At 43.8% G+C, this 21,781-nt stretch overlaps 1 protein-coding gene across 3 annotated transcripts in view; it reads right to left on the bottom strand.

Annotated features, from left to right (window-relative positions):
* Nucleotides 1-18,077, bottom strand: part of CPAMD8 (C3 and PZP like alpha-2-macroglobulin domain containing 8) — a 78,007-nt gene extending 59,930 nt beyond the window's left edge. For 2 of the 3 annotated variants that reach the window (XM_067473551.1, XM_067473552.1), the window contains exons 1-14: nucleotides 17,812-18,077; nucleotides 15,614-15,765; nucleotides 14,515-14,537; nucleotides 12,659-12,824; nucleotides 12,504-12,556; nucleotides 11,667-11,684; nucleotides 10,346-10,400; nucleotides 10,053-10,166; nucleotides 9,126-9,210; nucleotides 6,982-7,090; nucleotides 2,474-2,701; nucleotides 1,408-1,578; nucleotides 1,032-1,160; nucleotides 446-641 (exon numbers count right to left, since the gene is read on the bottom strand). In XM_067473551.1, coding sequence (XP_067329652.1) covers nucleotides 446-641; nucleotides 1,032-1,160; nucleotides 1,408-1,578; nucleotides 2,474-2,701; nucleotides 6,982-7,090; nucleotides 9,126-9,210; nucleotides 10,053-10,166; nucleotides 10,346-10,400; nucleotides 11,667-11,684; nucleotides 12,504-12,556; nucleotides 12,659-12,824; nucleotides 14,515-14,537; nucleotides 15,614-15,765; nucleotides 17,812-17,906 — 1,594 coding nt within the window. In that variant the 5' untranslated portion in view covers nucleotides 17,907-18,077. Of the gene's footprint in view, nucleotides 1-445; nucleotides 642-1,031; nucleotides 1,161-1,407; nucleotides 1,579-2,473; nucleotides 2,702-6,981; nucleotides 7,091-9,125; nucleotides 9,211-10,052; nucleotides 10,167-10,345; nucleotides 10,401-11,666; nucleotides 11,685-12,503; nucleotides 12,557-12,658; nucleotides 12,825-14,514; nucleotides 14,538-15,613; nucleotides 15,766-17,811 lie in introns of those variants that run through there. The other variant, XM_067473553.1, reaches the window with a different exon arrangement.
* Nucleotides 18,078-21,781: the final 3,704 nt, after the last annotated feature.

Genomic DNA, 21,781 nt, shown 5'->3' with positions numbered 1-21,781 from the left:
TACAAATAAAGGTTTATTATTATTATTATTATTATTATTATTATTATTATTTCCTAGTTTCCAACATACATCACTACCTCTGAGGATGCCTGTCATAGATGTGGGCTAAACGTCAGGAGAGAATACTTCTGGAACATTGCCATACAGCCCAGAAATCTCACAACAACCCAGTGATTCCAGCTATGAAAGCCTTCAACAACACATGGATCACAAGATTCTTCTTTGGGAAAGGAGGGCAATTTATTTCCACTGTGACCCAGGTATTTGTGGTAAAAGTTATTCCTCCACTTGTATGCGGGGCACAGGTATGCACTTATAAAAATATCAACGCTTTCAAAACCTCTACACATTTTTTAAAAAGTGTGATTCCATAATGGAGAGGTGGCCATCTTTAGTACAGCAACCCCCCTTTCCCCCCGAATGGATATTAGCCCAAAGCCCATGCCTGCAATGTGAGTGATGCGAATGCTCCGGCTGCCCGAGGACGGCATCCTGGGGGCAGCCCTGTGACTCCTCTCCCGAGTCCAATTCCCAGGCTGCATCCCCGACAGCACAATGTTTCCCCGTGAGACCACTTCGTAGTGGAGCGTGAAGTTACACGGACAAGTGGATTTCACCGCCACACGGGCTTCTTCTCCCACCTAGGAGGAGGAGAAATGTCAGAGATGTTGCTGCTATGGAAACGGGCAGGATCACACTCCCCTGACCCCAAGGCTCAATGATCTGCTACGACGCGAGAAGCAAGAGCAAACGCCACCCGTGGAACTCACTTCCACAAAATGGAGTCACAGTTGCCCACTTGGAGGGCTTTCAACTACATGAGGGTGCTTTTGGCAGACTTGAGTTCCTTCCACACAGACGGGTACCTATGCTTAATAGATCTTGGAGCCCAAGAGGTTTTTGAGCTATCACGATGCGATTGATAGGGCTAAGGGAATCTCCCAACTTGATGTTTTCTCTCCCATCCCCAAACACCTCACAAGTATTAGAAAAACAACCTCAAACTCAATGGCGGACATTTCAACTCTTACCTGGAAGGGCCTGTCAGGCACCTGGAGCTGGATGTGGCACTTGCTGGGTGAGTACCAACTGCTGATGGAGAGGTAGTTGGGCAGGTACTGATCTCTGGCCGGCTTCCCATCAAGGGCAATGACTTTGGTCTCAAGAAAGAGAGGAAGGATGGACACTCATTCTGGCCACATCTCTGCAGCTCCCCACTCCAGGCCCACAGCCCCTTCCATCACCAGGAAGCACAAGCAAGCAGGGGTGAGCTCCTCCTACAAGGCCTACACTGCTTTTTGTGGGCCCTATGCCATTGCCCCTCTGCCCCAAGGACATCTTGGGCCCCACATCCTCAGCGGCCCCATCCTCGGCTACCACCCAGTGCCAGGAGGGCCCTTCACCCACCTCCAGCCAGACGTACTGGGCAACGGGAGGGATGGATGGGATTTCGAACTCCACCAGGCCGCTGTGGGAGACCAATTCGCTGGTGTAAATGTTGTCCTTGGGAGCCAGCTCAGCTTTGATCCGAACGGTCACTCCGTCAGCAGGGCTCCCATCAGGATAGGTGACCTCCACCTGGAGAGAAAGTCATGAAACAAAGGGAGTGACCTGGTAGAGAATGAGAGCAAAAAGACAGATATGTTGATTGTAATACAAGATTTATCCGGAAAATAAGGTTCCAAGACACGTAGGGAATTTTCTGGGGGGAAGTTGGTCTCACTGCCGTGTAGCAGGAAGCCAGTGAAAGCAAACAAGCAGTGCCAGTCATCAGTAGCTCATCGACTGGCATTGTGGTGAAGGTTGGAGATGTGCGTCCTCCTTCCATTTCCCTCCAAGTGCGAAGATCGCACTGTAATATGCTACCTAAATGCTATGGGCATGAACACTGCTGCGATTCATGGCGAAATAGTTTCAGTTTATGGAGAAGACATAATGTCAAGACAACATGTGACAAAATGGATACAGAATATATTGCGAGACCATGAAGAAACTTTGCAGAGCCATCCAAAACAAACGTCGTGGGATGTTGACGGTGGGAGTCTATCTCCTTCATGACAATACGTGTCTGCACATCGCTCATGCAACACAAGAGTTATTAACTTCCTTTGGTTGGGATGTTTTAGGCCACCTCTCCCACAGCCCCGACCTCGCACCCAGTGACTATCTGTTCACTAAATTGAAGGAACACTTTTACAACGAGGAGGAGGTGAAAATCGAAGTGACGAACTGGCTGAAAAAGGCGGAGGGAAACTTCTATGACACAGGCACCAAAAACATGTCCATGGATGACAAAATGTATTGAACTGAATGTGATGGTGTGGAAAAATAATGACATCCCTATGCTACAATCCATGAAAGTTTTATTAAAACACATTCATTCTTTGTATTTAAAATATCTTGTAACCTTATTTACTGGATAACCTTCCTAAATTATTCAATTCAAGACAGACAGGAGTCACGTCCCACTCACCTTCCCCTTGTATGGCAAGCCAGGCTTAAACTGCTTCCGGGTGTCTTTGCTGTACTTGATGTCGACGAGCTGCTTCTGGACGGCGGTGGAGTCGTCAAACATGAACTGCCGGCTCCCGTCGGCACTGGTCACGGAGGCCCACATGTTGACGGCGCCTCTGAAATGCTCGGGCACATCGGCGGGCATCATGTCCTTAACGCACACCTCAAAATCCGCAGAGCCATCAATCTGCCACAGAGGAGCAGAAGAGCATTAACGAGGGCTTCGGGAACACACAACATACCAGACTCATCTTACCTCTTGTTTCAATAGAGTTACAAGCCTGGTAGATGCAGGGAATGCTGCGGATGGAGCATAACTTGATTTCATCAAGGCCTTCCTTCAACAAAGTCCCCCATGACCTTCTTGCAAACAAATTAAGTCAAATGTGGGTTAGGCAATACTACTCTTAGGTGGGTCTGTAATTGGTTAAGCGACCGAACCCAAAGGGTGCTTCTCCCCAATGGTTCCTCTATTTCATTCTGAAAAGAAGGGACTAGTGGGGTGTGTTTACTATTTATTTATTTACGATATTTCTATCCCGCCTTTCTCAAACCCGAAGGTGACTCAAGGCGGCTTACAACCATGCAGCCATTTGATGCCTTAACAATATACACTTAAAACCACATTTAAAACAGTCTTTATACTGGAGATTTTTCACATGAGCTATTCACATGAAGCCTTTCTCTCATACCAGGCCTTCTTATATCAGGCCATCCACATACTGTGAGGTCTACCTCACAGAGAAACATCCTCACACAGACTGAGGAGTTCCGTCACTGAGGCAAACCAACACTAACAGACTTCGGGCTACTCACTCTCCTCAGGAGACACTAGCTTTGGCCCACTGACTCTAACAGGTTTCGGCCTGCTCACTCTTTCAGAACAGACAAGCATCCCGAGCTCTGAGGATGACCTGGGAAGGAATCCCACTGGAGCATTGCAGCACACCCAAATATCTGGGAATCACTCTGGACCATGCTCTGACCTACAAGAAGCACTGCCTGAACATCAAGCAAAAAGTGGGTGATAGAAACAATATCATACAAAAACTGACTGGCATAACCTGGGGATCAAAACCAGATACAGTGAAGACATCCTCCCTTGCGCTGTGCTACTCTGCTGCTGAGTATGCATGCCCATGTGGAACACATCTCACCACGCTAAAACAGTGGATGTGGCTCTTAATGACACATGCCGCATTATCATGGGGTGTCTGCGCCCTACACCACTGGAGAGATTACACTGTTTAGCTGGTATTGCACTACCTGACAACTACCTGGGAGTAGCAGCCAATAGTGAAAGGACTAAGGCAGTGACATCTCCGACCCACCCCCTGTTTGGGTATCAGCCAGCATGTCAACGACTTAAATCAAGAAATAGTTTTCTAAGATCTACAGAGACACTCGCTGGAACACCTCAGCAAGCGAGAGTCCAAAAGTGGCAGGCTAAAACCAGGAACCTCAATCAATGACTGATACCAAATGAGAGACTCCCTCCTGGGCCCACAGAAAATTAGGCGACTTGGAAGGCCCTGAACAGACTGTGCTCTGAACCAACTTTAAGAAATGGGGCCACAAAGTGGAATCCACGACATGCGGGTGTGGAGAAGAACAAACCACAGACCACCTGCTGCAATGCAACCTGAGCCCTACTACATGCACAAGGGAGGACCTTCTTATAATAACACCAGAGGAACTCCAAGTGGCCAGATACTGGTCAAAGGACATTTAATCAACTACCAAGTTTGCAAATGTTGTGTTTTGTTTGTTTGTTTGTTTGTTTGTTTGTTTTTAATGCAATACAACTGCTTGGTTCGCTCCTGGCACAATAAATAAATAAATAAACTCTTTCAGTGCTTGACTCACACTTTGTAATAAAAAATACTCAGTTAATTTTTAATATTTCTTACAGGGTGCCATAAAGAGAGTTCTGTCCTAGGCCCAGTTCAGTTCAACGTCTTTATTAATGACTTGGATGAAGGTTTAAAGGGCATGCTTATCACGCTTGCAGATGGGACCAAATTAGGAGGGAGAGCCAATACTCCAGAGAACAGGATCAGGATGCAAAAGGACCTTCACAGATGAGAGACCAAAACTACCAAAATGCATTTCAACAAAGACAAATGTAACATACGACACTGAGACAGAAAAAATGAAATGCAAAGATGCAGAATAGGAAATGCCTGGCTCCACAACAGTCCATGTGAAAAAGATCATGGAGTCTTCATAGACAACAAGTTGAACATGAGCCAGGAGTGGGATGCAGCAGATCAAGAAGCCAATGGGATTTTGGGCTGCATCCAAAGGAGTCTCGTGTCCAGATTGAGACAAGTTGTGGTGCCTCTCTATTCTGCTTTGGCCAGACATCTTTACCTGGAATCACACTGTCCAAATCTGGGCACCACCGTTCAAAAGAGATATTGACTCTAAGCTGTATGGTGTCCAGAGGAAAAGGGCAACTCTGGACCATGAATCCCTCTGAGAAGCATCTTAAAGGCTGAGAGAAGACATGACAGCCATGCATACATATGTGAAAGGATATCACAAGGAAGTGAGAGAAGGCTTGTTTTCTGCTGCCCTGGAAACTAGGACTCAAATTACAGGAAAGGAGATTCCACCTGAACATTAGAATTTCCAGACTGTCCGAGCTGTTCAACAGTGGAACTCTCTGCCTCTGAGTCTGGTGGAAGCTCCTTCCTTGGAAACTTTTGAACAGCAGCTCGATGGCCATCTGTCAGGGGTACTTTGATGGTGCTTTTCAGTGGACCAAAGTTAGTGTTGTCCTGAGGAGAGTGAGTAGGCCAAAGCCTGTTAGAGCCAGTGGGCCAAAGCTGGTGTTGTCCTGAAGAGAGTGAGTAGGCCGAAGCCTGTTAGAGTCAATGGGCCAAAGCTAGTGTCGTCCTGAGGAGAGTGAGTAGGATGAAGTCTGTTAGAGTCAGTGGGCCAAAGTTAGTGTCGTCCTGAGGAGAGTGAGTAGGCCGAAGCCTGTTAAGAGTCAGTGGGCCAAAGCTAGTGTCGTCCTGAGGAGAGTGAGTAGGCCGAAGTCTGTTAGTGGGCCAAAGCTAGTGTCGTCCTGAGGAGAGTCAGTAGGCCGAAGCTTGTTGAGAGTCAGTGGGCCAAAGCTAGTGTCGTCCTGAGGGGAATTAGTAGGCCGAAGCCTGTTAAGAGTCAGTGGACCAAAGCTAGTATCATCCTGAGGAGAATTAGTAGGCCGAAGTCTGTTAGAGTCAGTGGACCAAAGCTAGTGTCTACCTGAGGAGAGTAAATAGGCTGAAGTCTGTTAGAGTCAGTGGGCCAAAGTTAGTGTCGTCCTGAGGAGAGTGAGTAGGCCGAAGCCTGTAAGAGTCAGTGGACCAAAGCTAGTGTCATCCTGAGGAGAATTAGTAGGCCAAAGCCTGTTAGAGTCAGTGGACCAAAGCTAGTGTCGTCCTGAGGAGAGTGAGTAGGCTGAAGCCTGTTAGAGTCAATGGGCCAAAGCTAGTGTCGTCCTGAAGAGAGTGAGTAGGCCGAAGCTTGTTAAGAGTCAGTGGACCAAAGCTAGTGTCGTCCTGAGGAGAGTGAGTAGGCCGAAGTCTATTAGAGTTAGTGGGCCAAAGCTAGTTTTGTCCTGAGGAGAGTGAGTAGGCCGAAGCCTGTTAGAGTCAGTGGGCCAAAGCTAGTGTCGTCCTAAGGAGAGTGAGTAGGCCAAAGCCTATTAAGAGTCAGTGGGCCAAAGCTAGTGTCGTCCTGAGAGTGAGTAGGCCGAAGCTTGTTAAGAGTCAGTGGACCAAAGATAGTGTCATCCTGAGGAGAATTAGTAGGCCAAAGCTTGTTAGAGTCAGTGGGCCAAAGTTAGTGTCATCCTGAGGAGAATTAGTAGGCCGAAGCCTGTTAAGAGTCAGTGGGTCAAAGTTAGTGTTGTCCTGAGGAGAATTAGTAGGCGAAAGCCTGTTAGAGTCAGTGGGCCAAAGCTAGTATCATCTTGAGGAGAGTGAGTAGGCCGAAGTCTGTTGGAGTCAGTGGTCCAAAGCTATGGTTGTATTGAAGAGAGTGAGTAGGCCGAAGCCTGTTAGAGTCAGTGGGCCAAAGCTAGTGTCATTTTGAGGAGAATTAGTAGGCTGAAGCCTGTTAGAGTCAGTGGTCAGTGGGCCAAAGCTAGTGTCGTCCTGAGGAGTGTGAGGTAATCCTCGGTATGATAAGACCTCATGTGTGAAGCTCCAGTGTAAAAGTTGAATTTTATTTCTGTTGTGGAAATGTTGTTATTGTAAATAGTGCAACCGTATTATGCTGCTACAATGAAAAGCCTCCTACAGAAGAGATAACATTGGTCTGTGTGTTATTGTTCTTTTATCACTTTGGGCTACGGTGCTGGGTCATGCTGCTGCTACTAAGTTACTCTGCTGTGCATTTATGAGGAGGGTCTTTTGTTAATAAGTCCACTTGAATGACAACCCCTCCCAGTGTTGCCGCCACCGCCATTCTACTTACGTCGGCTGTTTTTAAGATGGGATGCCCTGTCTCATGTCGATAGTACCCCACGCCGTTGACGGTCATGTTAACTGTCAGCCGCCCCACCACGGGTTTCCCAAACGTGTACCTGATAAAAGAAGAACCATATATATATATATATATATATATATATATATATAACACTAAAAGTATCTTTTATAGCACATTTCAATATCTGTGTTTATAGAATTTTTACAATGTTTCTGTGTTTTGACTGTGCTGTGATCCACTTCGAAGTACAAGGAGGGGCAGGTAAGAAATACAATTATTATTATTATTAATAATAATAATAATTTTCTTTCTTACCCGCCTCTCCTCGTGGCTCGAGGCAGCTTACCACATAGCTAAAAACACATAATCATGATATAAAAACACATGTGTATGTGTCCTGTGACCTGCCTCAAGTCACACGGAGAGACAAGTAATAAATACTATTATTATTATTATTATCATCATCATCAGCATCATCATTATATTTTATTGGGTCTAACATTGTATCCAACTGGACCAAGACCACAAGCACGGTGGGACTGGACCCACCATCACTGTTCTATTTCACAATTTCATCTCTCGACACCCAAAGAGTCCTCCCATCCACCTCCGTAAATGTGCCTGATCCCTTCTAATTGGTTGACAGCCATTGCTACGCATAGTTCTGTTTTGACTGTCCCAGTGACATACCAATTCATCACTGCCTTTAAAATACTGTGATACCTTGACTTACGAGGTTTTTTTCTGTGACTGAGCTCTTAACTCAAATGGCTCTTAGGTCAAATCAAATTTCCCCATTGAAAGGCTATTAGTCTGTTCCAGCCCCCTTAAAAAAACCCAATTTTTTGTTACGTGTTTTTAAATAAGAAAAAAAATGTGTTTTAGAAATAACAAATAATCTATAAAAATACATAATAATAAAAGAGAATGGAAAAAATATTTCCTTATTAACATTATTTTGGCGAGAACTGTTCCTCTCAGCTTCAAAGGCTCCAAAGTAAATTCTAGTATCTATCGATTGATTTAGTGTCACTTTAATAAGCTTCAAGAGATGTTCTTGAATTGGTTCAATACCCTGACTTTATGATTTATTCTCAGAGAAGGAATGAAAAGAGAAGAACGAGAAATTAAAACAAAGAAAAAGAAAGGAAGGGACAAGAAAGGAAGGAAGAGAAAAGAAAGGTAGAGAAGGGAAAAGAAGAGAGAGGAAAGGAAAGGACGAAAAGGGAAGGAAGAGAAAGGAAAAAATGGAAAGGAAGAGAAAGGAAGGAAAGGGATGAGAAAAGAAGGTCAAGAAAGGAAAGGAAAAAATGAGATGGGAAGGATGAGAAAGGAAAAGAAAGGAAGGGAAGGGACGAGAAAGGAAGGGAAGGGAAGGGAAGAGAAAGGAAGGAAGGAAGAGAAAAGAAGGGAAGAGATGAGAAATGGAAGACAAAGGAAAAGACGAGAACTGAAGGACAAGAAATAAAAAGAAAGGATGAGAAGGAAAGGGACGAGAAAGGAAGGGAGCGGAAAAGAAAGGAAGGGAAGAGAAAAGAAAGGAAGGGAAGGGAAGAGAAAGGAAGGGACAAGAAAGGAAAGCAAACAATCAGAAGGGAAAGAAGAGAAAGGAAAGTAAAGAGGAAGAGAAAAGAAGGGAAGAGAGGAAGAGAAAGGAAGGAAAGGGATGAGAAAGGACAGACGAGAAAGGAAAAGAAGGGAAGGGACAAAAAAGGAAAGGAAAGAGAAAGGAAGGAAGGAAGGAAGGAAGGAAGGAAGAGAAAAGGGAAGGGATGAGAAAGGAATGAAGTGAAAAGAAGGGAAGAAATGAGAAAGGAAGGATGAGAAAGGATAGGAAAGTAAGAGAAAAGAAGGAAGATAAATAAAAGCAATAAGGACAAGAACAAGGAACTTTTCTGGCAGCTCCTTGTCTGCTTAATTAAGATGATGGTGTTCTGTTGCAATAGTGCTCTCTTGAAATAGAGCTATTTCTTGTAACTCAAATCTTGGCCACACATAAAAAAGAAAAAACTACAATGGCGAATCTCGAAAAACGTGTAAGTTAGTTCACTCGTAAGTCAAGGTTTCAGTGTACACACAACACAAAGTACGGCAAGAATGGCCCTACAACTAAGCCTCCCAGCCCCATTCACCTGGCAGTAACCGTTGCCTTCTCGCAGACATCAAAGTCCCGGATGTAGGGAGGGGAAACAATCTGGAGCTCAAACTTGGGTAAAACTAAAGCGGAGAGAATAGGGGGAAAAGTGGGGGAGGTGGAAACCGGCTGTTTTGATATCTCACTGTGGACCAGAAAACAACAGGAAAGTTACTAATTTTTTCCCTTCAAAACACGACAGTTTATTCCTGACTTTGAAACATGATCTCAGGAAAAGTAACACATGATGAGCTGCCATGCTCATGTCCTGTTGCTCCTGAGATTAGAAACCAAATACATCAAAACACACAAGGGATGAGAAAGAAAAGAAAGGAAAGGATAGGATAAGAAGGGAAGGACGAGAAAGGAAAGGAAAAGAAGGGATGAAAAAGGAAGGGAAGGTAAAGGAAAATATGAGAAAGGAAAGGAAAAGAAAGGAAGGAAGAGAAAAGAAGAGAAGGAGTGAGAAAGGAAGGACAAGAAAGGAAAGGAAAAGATGAGAAGGACCTCCACAATCATTTTGCATATATTGAATGTTCAGCATAATTTAGAAATTTATCACTCTTCAAGGTAGCAAAAAGACTCTTTACTTGTTGTTGTTGTTGGGTGTGTTATGCATGTTGCTTGTGTTTTGCATGCTTGTTCCATGCTTGTGTTATGCTTGTTGAAGTCTTGTGTTATGGTTGTTGCTACATTTGTTGTTATGTTTATCACTATGTTTGCTCTTATAAATACCCTGCTTTTCCTCTCCACCAATAGACTCAAAGAGGCTTTCATATCATTAAATACAATATCATTGGTAGTTTTAAAAATCCAGTTAAAAATCCATAAAAACATAACAACTTCCAAAACTGGCTCTTTCTAGTCCCAGCAACCATGTCCCTTTATCGAGAGCGCCCAGCCGACCCCAGTCCTGAAAACTCACCATATTTCTGGACTTCAAAGGACTTGTTGTACTTATGCCCTTGCATTTCGGCAAAGATCAGCCATTCCCCGAACACCGGCTGGTCGGACAAAGGGAAGCTCATGTTCAGGACACCTGCCAGGTAGAGGGAGGGAAACAAGACAGTGCACTGAGCATCCACACACAATGCGGAGGCCAGCAAAGAAGAGCCATGGGGGGATTTTTCCTCCTGCTGGAACTGAGTGCACAATCCGCTCTTCCTCCCCATGAATTCAGGGAGTGAGGTATCCCGATGGCCATATCCCGATACCCACCACAACAAACGGGCTTGAGGTTGTTCCACTCTATTATTCGAGACCCTCGAGGATCCTGAAAAGAGAGGTAGATGCTAGAAATAATAATAACAACAACTTCTCTCTGTGGCTGCTAGAAAAATTATTATTATTATTATTATTATTATTGTTATTATTATCATTATTACTATTATTATTATTATTATTATTATTATTATTATTATTATTATAAGAAAAACAACAAATGCAATTAAGGCCAGGATCGAAAAATCAGCTGATGACCCAAAATGCAGACTATGCAAGGAAGCTGATGAAACCATGGATCATATCCTCAGCTGTTGCAAAAAAATTGCACAGACGGACTACAAACAAAAGCACAACTCTGTGGACCAAATGATTCACTGGAACTTATGTCACAAGTACCACCTACCACCAGTAAAGAATTGCTGGGATCATAAACCTGCAAAGGTCGTGGAAAATGAACACACAAAAATACTGTGGGACTTTCGAATCCAGACTGACAAAGTTTTGGAAAACAATACACCAGACATCACGATTGTGGAAAAGAAAAAAGTTTGGATTATTGATGTCGCCATTCCAAGTGACAGTCGCATTGAGGAAAAACAACAGGAAAAACCCAGCTGTTATCAGGACCTCAAAATCGAACTGCAAAGGCTCTGGCATAAACCAGTACAGGTGGTCCCAGTGGTAATCGGCACACTGGGTGTCGTGCCAAAAGATCTCAGCTGGCATTTGGAAACAATAAACATTGACAAAATCTGTCAACTGCAAAAGGCCACCTTACTTGGATCTGCACGCATCATTCGAAAATATATCACACAGTCCTAGACACTTGGAAAGTGTTCGACTTGTGATTTTGTGATACGAAATCCAGCATATAGATCTCGTTTACTGTGACGTCAGTAAAATAATAATAATAACAGCAGCAGCAACAACAACAACTCCTCTGTGGCTGCTAAAAACAACAACAACAACTCTCTGTGGCTGCTAGAAATATAATAATAATAATAATAATAATAATAATAATAATAGTAACAACAACAACAATTACTACTACTCTCTGTGGCTGCTAGAAATAAAATAATCATAATAATAACTACTACTACTACTCCTCTCTGTGGTGTCTAGAAATAATAAAAATGATGATTAAAATTTAATTTCACAGCACAGTCAAACACACAAACACTGCACACATTCTAAAAACACACACATTAAAATGTAGTTCTATTAAATACATATTAAATATATACATTAAAAATACATATTCCTGGGGCAGGGGGTGCACTCAGGTGAGTCCAGTTGGTGCCTGTATAACACTCACCACCACGTAGGCTTCGATCTGAAAGGAAAAAAAGAATGAAAGAATAGATGAAGGAGAGAAAGAATGTACCGTAACTTTTTTTTTGGCACACTATTACATTTCAGTCCCCTTATAAAGTTCAAACTAGAGATGGGAAAACCTGGGGAAAAAAACCAGAAAAAATGGGGGGAAGTTTGTTTTTTTTCTGTTCTTTTCCAAAGCCATTTTTTCTGGAAAAATTGAAAAGGGTATAGAATAGGGTTGTTGTAGGTTTTTTCGGGCTATATGGCCATGGTCTAGAGGCATTCTCTCCTGACGTTTCGCCTGCATCTATGGGTATAGAATATGTTATTATAACAATTTATCTATGACATAGTAGAATCACTGAGTTGGAAGAGACCTCGTGGGCCATCCAGTCCAACCCCATTCTGCCAAGAAGCAGGAAATCACCTTCAAAGCATCAAAAGAAAAGGTATTCAAACTATACAACATGAAGACCTCAATGAAAGATTTAGGAGACTTTTTGTTTCTACATACCTTTTAAAAAATCTGGAAAATAATGACTTTGAAAAAAAAACAGGAAAACAACTGCTTCCCCCTCCCCCCCATTTATTCTGAGTTTTTTCCTAGGCCTTCCCATCTCTAGTTCAGACTAAAACTAGGAGTGGATTCACCACCCGCACACCTAGCTACAAAAACAGAGATCTGCTCCTCTTCTGAGGCCCTCTTTCAAGGAAGCAACGGGCGCCCATGTTCCTGCTGGGAGCTGGGCACCACCAAGGAGAGCCCAACCCACTACCAAGGTGAGCCCATCCCACCACCAAGGAGAGCCCATCCCGTCACTATGGAGAGCCTCACCCTCTCGTTGACCGGCCTCAAGTCTGGGCTGACTGCGAACAGGTTGATCAGCACTTGGAAAGAAAAGGAAGAAACATCAGCAAAGGGTTGGGAAGGACCCAAGCCAAACACGGAACAGGAAAGCCCCTCCTGACTGCCCCGCTTGTCGCACCCACCTTTCTGCTTTGGACGGTAGATGGGTTTGTCTATCTGAATGAAAACGGAGGCTCCTTTGCTGTCCACGGTGACGGTCGTATGGTTGTAGAAGACATAGCCCTTTTCGGCCAAGTGTCGGTTGCCCCATACCTTCAAGTGCGCTTGGCCCCGGAGCCCTGCGGGCACCTGAGAAAAAGAAGCCAAGGCTTGCCACTCAAGTTGCGAGTATTATTATTACTATTCACTTTTATTTATACTCCAACTTTCTCCCCATGGGGACTTGAGGTAGCTAACAATCCCACACACCCCACCACCACCTGCCCAGGCATTGTAGACTTCTTAAACCAGAGAAACCAGCAGCAATAGAATCATAGAATCACAGAGTTGGAAAAGACCTCATGGGACATCCAGTCCAACCCCCTGCCAAGAAGCAGGAAAATTGCATTCAAAGCATCCCCGACAGATGGCCATTCAGCCTCTGTTTAAAAGCTTCCAAAGAAGGAGCCTCCACCACACTCCAGGGCAGAGAGTTCCACTGCTGAACAGCTCTCACAGTCAGGAAGTTCTTCCTAATGTTCAGATGGAATCTCCTTTCTTGTAGTTTGAAGCCATTGTTCCGCATCTTAGTCTCCAGGATAGCAGAAAACAAGCTTGCTCCCTCCCCCTTATGATTTCCTCTCACATATTTATACATGGCTCTCATCATGTCTCCTCTCAGCCTTCTCTTCTTCAGGCTAAACATGCCCAGCTTTTTAAGCCGGTCCTCATAGGGCTTGTTCTCCAGACCCTTGATCATTTTAGTCACCCTCCTCTGGACACTTTCCAGCTTGTCAATATCTCTCTTCAATTGTGGTGCCTAGAATTGGACACAAGATTCCAGGTGTGGTCTAACCAAGGCAGAATAAAGGGGTAGCATTACTTCCCTGGATCTAGACACTATGCTCCTATTGATGCAGGCCAAATCCCATTGTTTTGTTTTTTTCTTGGTTTTTTTTGTTGCCACATCACATTGTTGGCTCATGTTTAACTTGTTGTCCACAAGGACTCCAAGATCTTTTTCACTCTCGAGCTATGCGTCCCCATTTTGTATCTTTGAATTTCATTTTTTTCTGCCTAAGTGGAGTATCTTGCATTTGTCCCTGTTGAACTTCATTTTGTTAGTTTTGGCCCATCACTCTAATCTGTCAAGATCGTTTTGAATTCTGCTCCTGTCTTCTGGAGTATTGGCTATCCCTCCCAATTTGATGTCGTCTGCAAACTTGATGATCATGCCTTCTAACCCTTCATCTAAGTCATTAATCAAGATCCTGAACAGGACCGGTGCCAGGACAGAACCCTGTGGCACTCTTCTCATCACTTCTTTCCAGGATGAAGAAGAAGCATTGGGGAGAATCACCCTCTGGGTTTGTCCATTTAACCAATTACAGCTCCACCTCACCGTAGTTTTGCCTAGCCCACATGGGACTAGTTTGTTTGCCAGAAGGTCATGGGGGACCTTGTCGAAAGCCTTACTGAAGTCCAGGTATGCTACATCCACGGCATTCCCCACATCTACCCAGCTTGAACCCATGATAAACCAAACTAGGCATGGAATATTATTATTTGAGAACACAGAAATTCTCAACCACTCCAACAACTACTATGTCAGACCAGGCAGAGAAGCCATTGAAATCCACAAGCACATGGACAATTTCAAAAGAAAGGAAGAAACCATGAAAATTTACAAAATTTTCTGGTATTGAAAAATACTAGAATCAACACAGTGCCTAAGGATTACCAACTATTCACTTTGCACATCTTAGTTCCTCCATTGCCTTCCTCCCCCCACCCCATTCTGCAATCCCCATGCAGTCTCCATTACTGTGGTTCAGCTTACCTTCAGCTTGACTATTCCTTTACCTGCAGGAGAGAGAAGAGCAGTCAGAGCCTGTATTGCTTCTTCTTTTCCGCTCCAGAAACCCCAAATACATTTTAGTTATAAATGGAGGTCGAGTGGAGAGAATGGCCAGTTTTAAGTCAAAGAAAACTCTGAACCCCACTGATTTTTTTTTTTTTGTCGTGTCAGGAGCAACTTGAGAAACTGCAAGTCGCTTCTGTTGTGAGAGAACTGGCCGTCTGCAAGGACGTTGCCCAGGGGACGCCTGGATGATTTGATGTTTTATCATCCTTATGGGAGGCTTCTCTCATGTCCCCGGATGAGGACATGCGATCCACTGATGATGGATCTAGGTCTAACTTGGCACACAGAATCCCCATGACCAACTGGATGTACTGGAGGGATTTGACGGGACTGATTCACCATGGTAGGAGTTGTAATTCATCCTGCAGCTGGAGAGCATACTGAACTCCACTGATGTAATATTAAAAGAAAATTCGGATCCAGAAAAATTAAAAACTATAGGCCTATATCATTGCTAAATTTAGATTATAAAATTTTACGCAAAATAATAGCAGAAAGATTCAAAATATTTTTTGGAAAAATGGATCAAAGAAAAACAAATGGGTTTTCTCCCAAACAGATACCAAAGAGAGAATGTCAGGGTGGCGATCGACTTAATAGAATATTACGAAAGGAAAATCCAAAAAGAAGTAATGTTCCTGGCTTTAGATGCTGAAAAAGCATTCGATAATGTTAACTGGGATTTTTTAAAAGTTACTTATGAAGGAAATTGATACTGGATATTTTTTTCAAAATATAATTGAAACCATATACAAAAATCAAGAAGACAGACTTTAAGTATTGATGGAGTTTCAGAGAGTTAAGCTGGCATGATGTGAGTTGTAGTTCAACCACAACCTTAGGCATTTTGTGAAATAAACAAATGACTTTTTCTAATAACACAGGCAATGCCGGGTACCCAAGCTAGTAGAACAATAAGCATAATTTCTCTCAATTTCTTTATCTGCCTTCCTCCATCATCTCCTTATGGATCCACCTCTCCAGCCATCCCTCCCTCCATTCACCATAAACCTACCCAGAACCATTCCGTGGCCTCGTGCCACTGCCTCCCCCTTGATGACCAGCTGGACCTGGACGGGGGTCTCTGCGACAGGGTTGAAAATAGTCACACTGACCGACTCCTCCACCCCCGAGCGGAAGACGGAGGGCACCACCACCAAGTAGCCCCTGGAGAAAAGGAAGAGAGGAGGGAAGCCCCAAGGAAGGGAGAGCGGGAGTCGGGAGGAGCCACACAAACTCACAAGAATCCAAGAGACACTTCATTGCACACAGGCACAGGATGCTGTTTCATCTCTTTCTCTCTTTCTTTATCTATCCATATATCTTATGGAACTTAATTTGATGGCCCTTGGAGTGTAGTCCAACATTAGGATCATATATCTTTCTATGTATCTATCTATCTTTCCATCTTTCTTTTTATCTAATTTTTCTATCATTTTACCTATCTATCTGTCTATCTATCTCTCTATCCATCTATCTTTTTAATCTATGTATCTATCTTTCCATCTTTCTATCTAATTTTTCTATCATTTTATCTATCTATTTATATTTCTATCTATGTATCTATGTATCTATGTATGTATGTATCTATCTATCTATCTATCTATCTATCTATCTTTTTAATCTATCTGTCTATCTATCTTCCCATCTATCTAATTTTTTATCATTTATCTATCTATATTTCTATCTATCTATTTTTTAATCTATCTATCTATCTATCTATCTAATCTATCTATCTATGTTTCTATTTATCTTTTTAATCTATTATCTATCTTTCTATCTTTCTTCCGATCTAATTTTTCTATCATTTTATCTTTCTATATTTCTGTCTGTTTCTTTCTGTCTATGTTTCTATCTGTCTGTGTGTGTATCTATCTATCTATATATCTATCATTTTATCTATCTATCTATCTATCTATCTATCTATCATCTAGCTATCTATCTATCATCTAGCTATCTGTGTAACTTTCTATGCATCTGTCTATGTTTCTATCTATCTGTGTATCTATCTATCTTTTTAATCTATCTATCTATCTTTCCATCTTTCTTCCGATCTAATTTTTCTATCTTTTTATCTTTCTATATTTCTGTCTGTTTCTTTCTGTCTATGTTTCTATCTATCTGTGTTTACATCTGTCTAACTTTCTATGTATCTGTGTATCTATCTATCTATCTATCTATCTATCATTTTATCTATCTATCTATCTATCTATCTATCTGTCTGTCTGTCTAACTTTCTATGTATCTGTCTATGTTTCTATCTATCTGTGTGTCTATCTATCTATCTATCTATCTATCTTTTTAATCTATCTATCTATCTTTTTAATCTATGTAGCTATCTTTCCATCTTTCTTCCGATCTAATTTTCTATCATTTTATCTTTCTATATCTCTGTCTGTTTCTTTCTGTCTGTTTCTATCTATCTGTGTTTCTATCTGTCTAACTTTCTATGTATCTGTCTATGTTTCTATCTATCTGTGTATCTACCTATCTATCTATCTATCTATCTATCTTTTTAATCTATGTATCTATCTTTCCATCTTTCTTCCGATTTAATTTTTCTATCATTTTATCTTTCTATATTTCTGTTTCTTTCTGTCTATGTTTCTATGTATCTGTGTTTCTATCTGTCCAACTTTCTATGTATCTGTCTATGTTTCTATCTGTGTATCTATCTTTCTATATATCTATCTTCCCATCTTTCTTTCTATCCTTAATTTTTCTATTATTCTATCTATCTATCTATCTATCAGACTATCTTTCTACATCTATCTATCTATCTATCAGACTATCTACATCTATCTATCTATCTATCTATCTATCTATCTATCATCTATCAGACTATCTTTCTACAACTATCTATCTATCTATCAGACTATCTTTCTACATCTATCTATCTATCTATCTATCTATCTATCAGACTATCTTTCTACATCTATCTATCTATCTATCTATCTATCAGACTATCTTTCTACATCTATCTATCTATCTGTCTGTCTATCTATCTATCCACTCATCTCTCTCTCAAGGAATGAGTCGGGTGCCACCAGCCCAGGCTCCTCAAGGGAAGTAAGAAGGCACTCTGCACATGCTCGGGGTTCCTCTTCCTTTCCCTCCCTGCCTACCTGCCTGCTTCCCTTTCTGCCTGGTCCTTCCTGGCAGAGTTGTTGTTCCCCCGGAAGAAGGGCCGGGAAGGAAAGTGGTCCTACTCACTGCTTGGCCGGGCTGCACAGCGTTGGGAAGAAGAGGAGGAGGAAGAGGAGGAGGAAGCGCAGGAGCAGCCTCAGGGAAGGGGAAGCCCAGGGCATGGCTGCTCCTGCAAGAGGTCCTTCCTTTGTCCCGGTCGAGAAGGAAGGAAGGAAGGAAGGAAGGAGGGAGGGAGGAGGCAAAGGCAACTCCGGGTCCGGCAGCCGCGAGCTGCGGCTTTTGGCTGTTGCTCCTCCGCTCCGGCTCCTCCTCCTTCCCTCCTTCCTTCCTTCTTTCCTTCCTTCCCTTCTTCCCTCCCTTCTTCTTCCTCCCCCTCCTCCTTTGTTCGCTTGGGAGGAGGAGGAGGAGGAGGAGGAGGAGGAGGAGAGAGGAGAGGTGGGACAGGCAGCAATGGGATGCTTGCAGGCTTCTTTTGCAAGTATTCCCATCTGGGAAACTTTGGCCCTTGCTCCAGGTGTTTTGGACTTCAACTCCCACAATTCCTCACAGCCTATCGGCTGTGAGGAATTGTGGGAGTTGAAGTCCAAAACACCTGGAGCAAGGGCCAAAGTCTGCCCATGATATAAGAAGAGGAAAGCAAGGACAAATAGGCTGGGAGAAAGGTTCTAGACTGAACTCTCAGGCTTCACAACCTTGTGACATTACAGGCCTGTGCAACAGGGATTAGAATGGGATTTGTGTTAGGGCAGTGTTTCTCAACCTGGGGGTCGGGACCCCTGGGGGGGTCATGATGATGTGTCGGAGGGGTCGCCAAAGATCATCAGGATATACAGTATTTTCTGCTGGTCATGGGAGTTCTGTGTGGGAAGTCTGGCTTGGTTGGGTTCAGAATGCTCTCTCATTTTAGGTGAACTATAAATCCCAGCAATTACAACTCCCAAATGCCAAGGTCTATTTTCCCCAAACTCCCAACAGTGTTCACATTTGGGCATATTGAGTATTTGTGCCAAGTTTAGTCCAGATCTATCATTGTTTGAGTCCACAGTGCTTTCTGCAGATAGGTGAACTACAACTCCCAAACTCAAGGCCAATGCTCACCTAACCCTTTCATCATTTTTTGCTGGTCATGGGCGTTCTGTGTGCCAAGTTTGGGTCAATTCCATCTCTGGTGGAGTTCAGAATGTTCTTTGATTGTAGGTGAACTATAAATCCCAGCAACTACAACTCCCAAGGTCCAGAGAATGAAAATCCATCCTGCCTATCAGATATTTACACGACAATTCATAATAGTAGCAAAATTCCAGTTATGAAGTAGCCACGAAAATAATTTTAGGTTGGGGGTCATCACAACATGAGGAACTGTATAAAGGGGTCGTGGCGTTAGGAAGGTTGAGAACCACTGTGTTAGGGGAAAACTACCCTAAATAGACAGCAGAGCATTCAATAAACCAGGTATGGGCAAACCCAGGGCCAGAGGCCGGATGCGGCCCCTTGGGCTCTTTTCTCAGGCCCTCCTCTCTCTCACCATCCTATCTTTCCTTCCTCCTTTCCTTCCTCTTTCTCCTTCCCTTCCCTTCCATCCTTTCCACCCTTTCGTCCTTCCGTCCCTTTTTTTCTTTCCTTCTTTCTTCTTACCACCGTCCCTTCACTCTTCCATCTTTCCCTCTTTCTCCTTCCTTCCTTCCTTCCTTCCTTCCTTCCTTCCTTCCCATTTGTCTTTCTTTCCTTCTCGTTCCTTTATTCTTCCTCCCATCCTTCTCTTCACCCCTTTCTACCTTCCCTTCCCTTCCTTCCCTTCTACCCTTACATCCTTCCTTCCCTCTTTCCTCCCTCCCTCTTTCTCTTTTCATCCTTCCTTCCTTCTCTCTTTCCTTCCCTTGCTCTTTCTCCTTCTCTTGCTCTTTCTCCTTCCCCTTTCTTCCTTCCTTCCTTCCTTTTCACCCTTTCATCCTTCCCTTCCTTTTGTCTTTCCTTCTCTCTTTCCTTTCTTCTTACCTCCCTCCCTTCCCTCTCTCCCTCTTTCTCCTTCCTTCCTTCTTCCTTCCTTCCTTCCTTCCTTCCTCCCCATTTGTCTTTCTTTCCTTCTCATTCCTTTATCCTTCCTTCCATCCTTCTCTTCATTCCTTTCTACCTTCCCTTCCTTCCTTCCTTCCCTTCCACCCTTACATCCTTCCTTCCCTTTTGTCTTTCCTTCCTTCCCTCTTTCCTCCCTCCTTCTCCTTCCATCCCTTCCTCCCTTTCGTCCTTCCTTCCTTCTCTCTTTCCTTCCTCCTTCCCTTGCTCTTTCTCCTTCTCTTGCTCTTTCTCCTTCCCCTTCCTTCCTTCCTTCCTTCCTTCCATCCATCTATCCATCCTTTCCACCCTTCCATCCCTTTTTTCTTTCTTTCCTTTCTCCTTCCCTCCCTCCCTTCCCTCTTTCTCTTCCATCCTTCCCTCTCTCCCTCTTTCTCTCTCCTTCCTTCCTTCCTTCCTTCCTTCCTTCCTATTTGTCTTTCTTTCCTTCTCGTTCCTTTATCCTTCCTTCCATCCTTCTCTTCATCCCTTTCTACCTTCTCCTTCCTTCCTTCCTTCCTTCCTTCCTTCCTTCCTTCCCTTCCACCCTTACATCCTTTCTTCCTTTTTGTCTTTCCTTCCTTCCCTCTTTCCTCTCTCCTTCTCCTTCCATCCTTCCCTTCCTTCCTTCCGTCCTTCCCTCCTTCTCTCTTTCCTGCCTCCTTCCCTTGCTGTTTCCCCTTCCCTTCCTTCCTTCCCTCCCTCCCTCCCTCCCTTTCATTCTTCCCTCCCTGTTGCCTTTCCTTCCTTCTCTCCTTCCTTTCTCCTTACCTCCCTCTCTTCCCTCTTTCTCTTCCATCCTTCCCTCTCCCCCTCTTTCTCCTTCCTTCCTTCCTTCCCATTTGCCTTTCTTTCCTTCTCGTTCCTTTATCTTTCCTTCCATCTTTCTCTTTATTCCCTTCTACCTTCCCTTCCTTCCTTCCCTTCTATCCTTACATCCTTCCTTCCCTTTAGTCTTTCCTTCCTTCCCTCTTTTCTCCCTCCTTCCTTCCCTCCCTCCCTGACCTTGAGTTTTGGAGTTGTAGTTCACTTACATCCAGAGAGCACTAAGGACAGAAACAATGATGGATCTGGACTAAACGTGGCATGAATACTCAATATGCCCAAATGTAAACACTGGTGGAGTTTGAGGAAAATAGGCCTTGACATTTGGGAGTTGTTGTTTCTGGGATTTATAGTTCACCTACAATCAAAGAGCATTCTGAACCCCACCAACGATGGAATTGGGCCAAACTTCCCACACAGAACCCCCTTGCCTTGAAGGGACTTGCTATGGTGAGCCTCCCTCCAGCAAGCTCTCCCTCACCCACATGTGTGCACCACGCTGCCATGTACCGAGCACGCCTGCTCTTCCCTCCTCACTTGGAGTCTCAGAAACAGCCCTCCCTAGGCTGAAAGACCAGCCAATCACAGTGGAGAAGGGCTTTTGGTGGGAAGATTCACTGTCTGTTTCCAAAAAGGAAGAGAAGGACAGGCATAGAGATCTTCGGCCATCTCTGCCAAAGGGGCACCTGAGACAATCAGAAATAGATGTTTTCTGGTGGCCTTTGACACCCCCTCTGAAACCCCTTTGTAAACACCCCCCCCCCCCGAGCGGTCCCCACCTCCAGGTTGAGAAATGCTGCTCTACCAAATCATCTCCTTATTGATCTGCCTCTCCATCCACCCACGCACCTATATATTCCCTCTCCCTCTTTACTTACTTACCCATCTATCTATTTACCTATCTCTCCATCCCTCTCACCATTCCTCACCTCTACCTTGTGCTGGCAGGACTGAACACTAACAGGTCAGAGGTTTGAATCCGGGGAGAGCACAGATGAGCTCCCTCTGTCAGCTCCAGCTCCCCATGCGTGGACATGAGAGAAACCTCCCACAAGGATGGTAAAACATCAAAACATCTAGGCAACATCCTTGTAGATGGCCAAATCTCTCACAACAGAAGCAACTTGCAGTTTCTCAAGTCGCTCCAGACACATGCACA

Source organism: Anolis sagrei, chromosome X (assembly GCF_037176765.1).
Source record: "Anolis sagrei isolate rAnoSag1 chromosome X, rAnoSag1.mat, whole genome shotgun sequence".
NCBI lineage: Eukaryota > Metazoa > Chordata > Lepidosauria > Squamata > Dactyloidae > Anolis > Anolis sagrei.
This window is presented reverse-complemented; position numbering and strand designations above follow the sequence as displayed.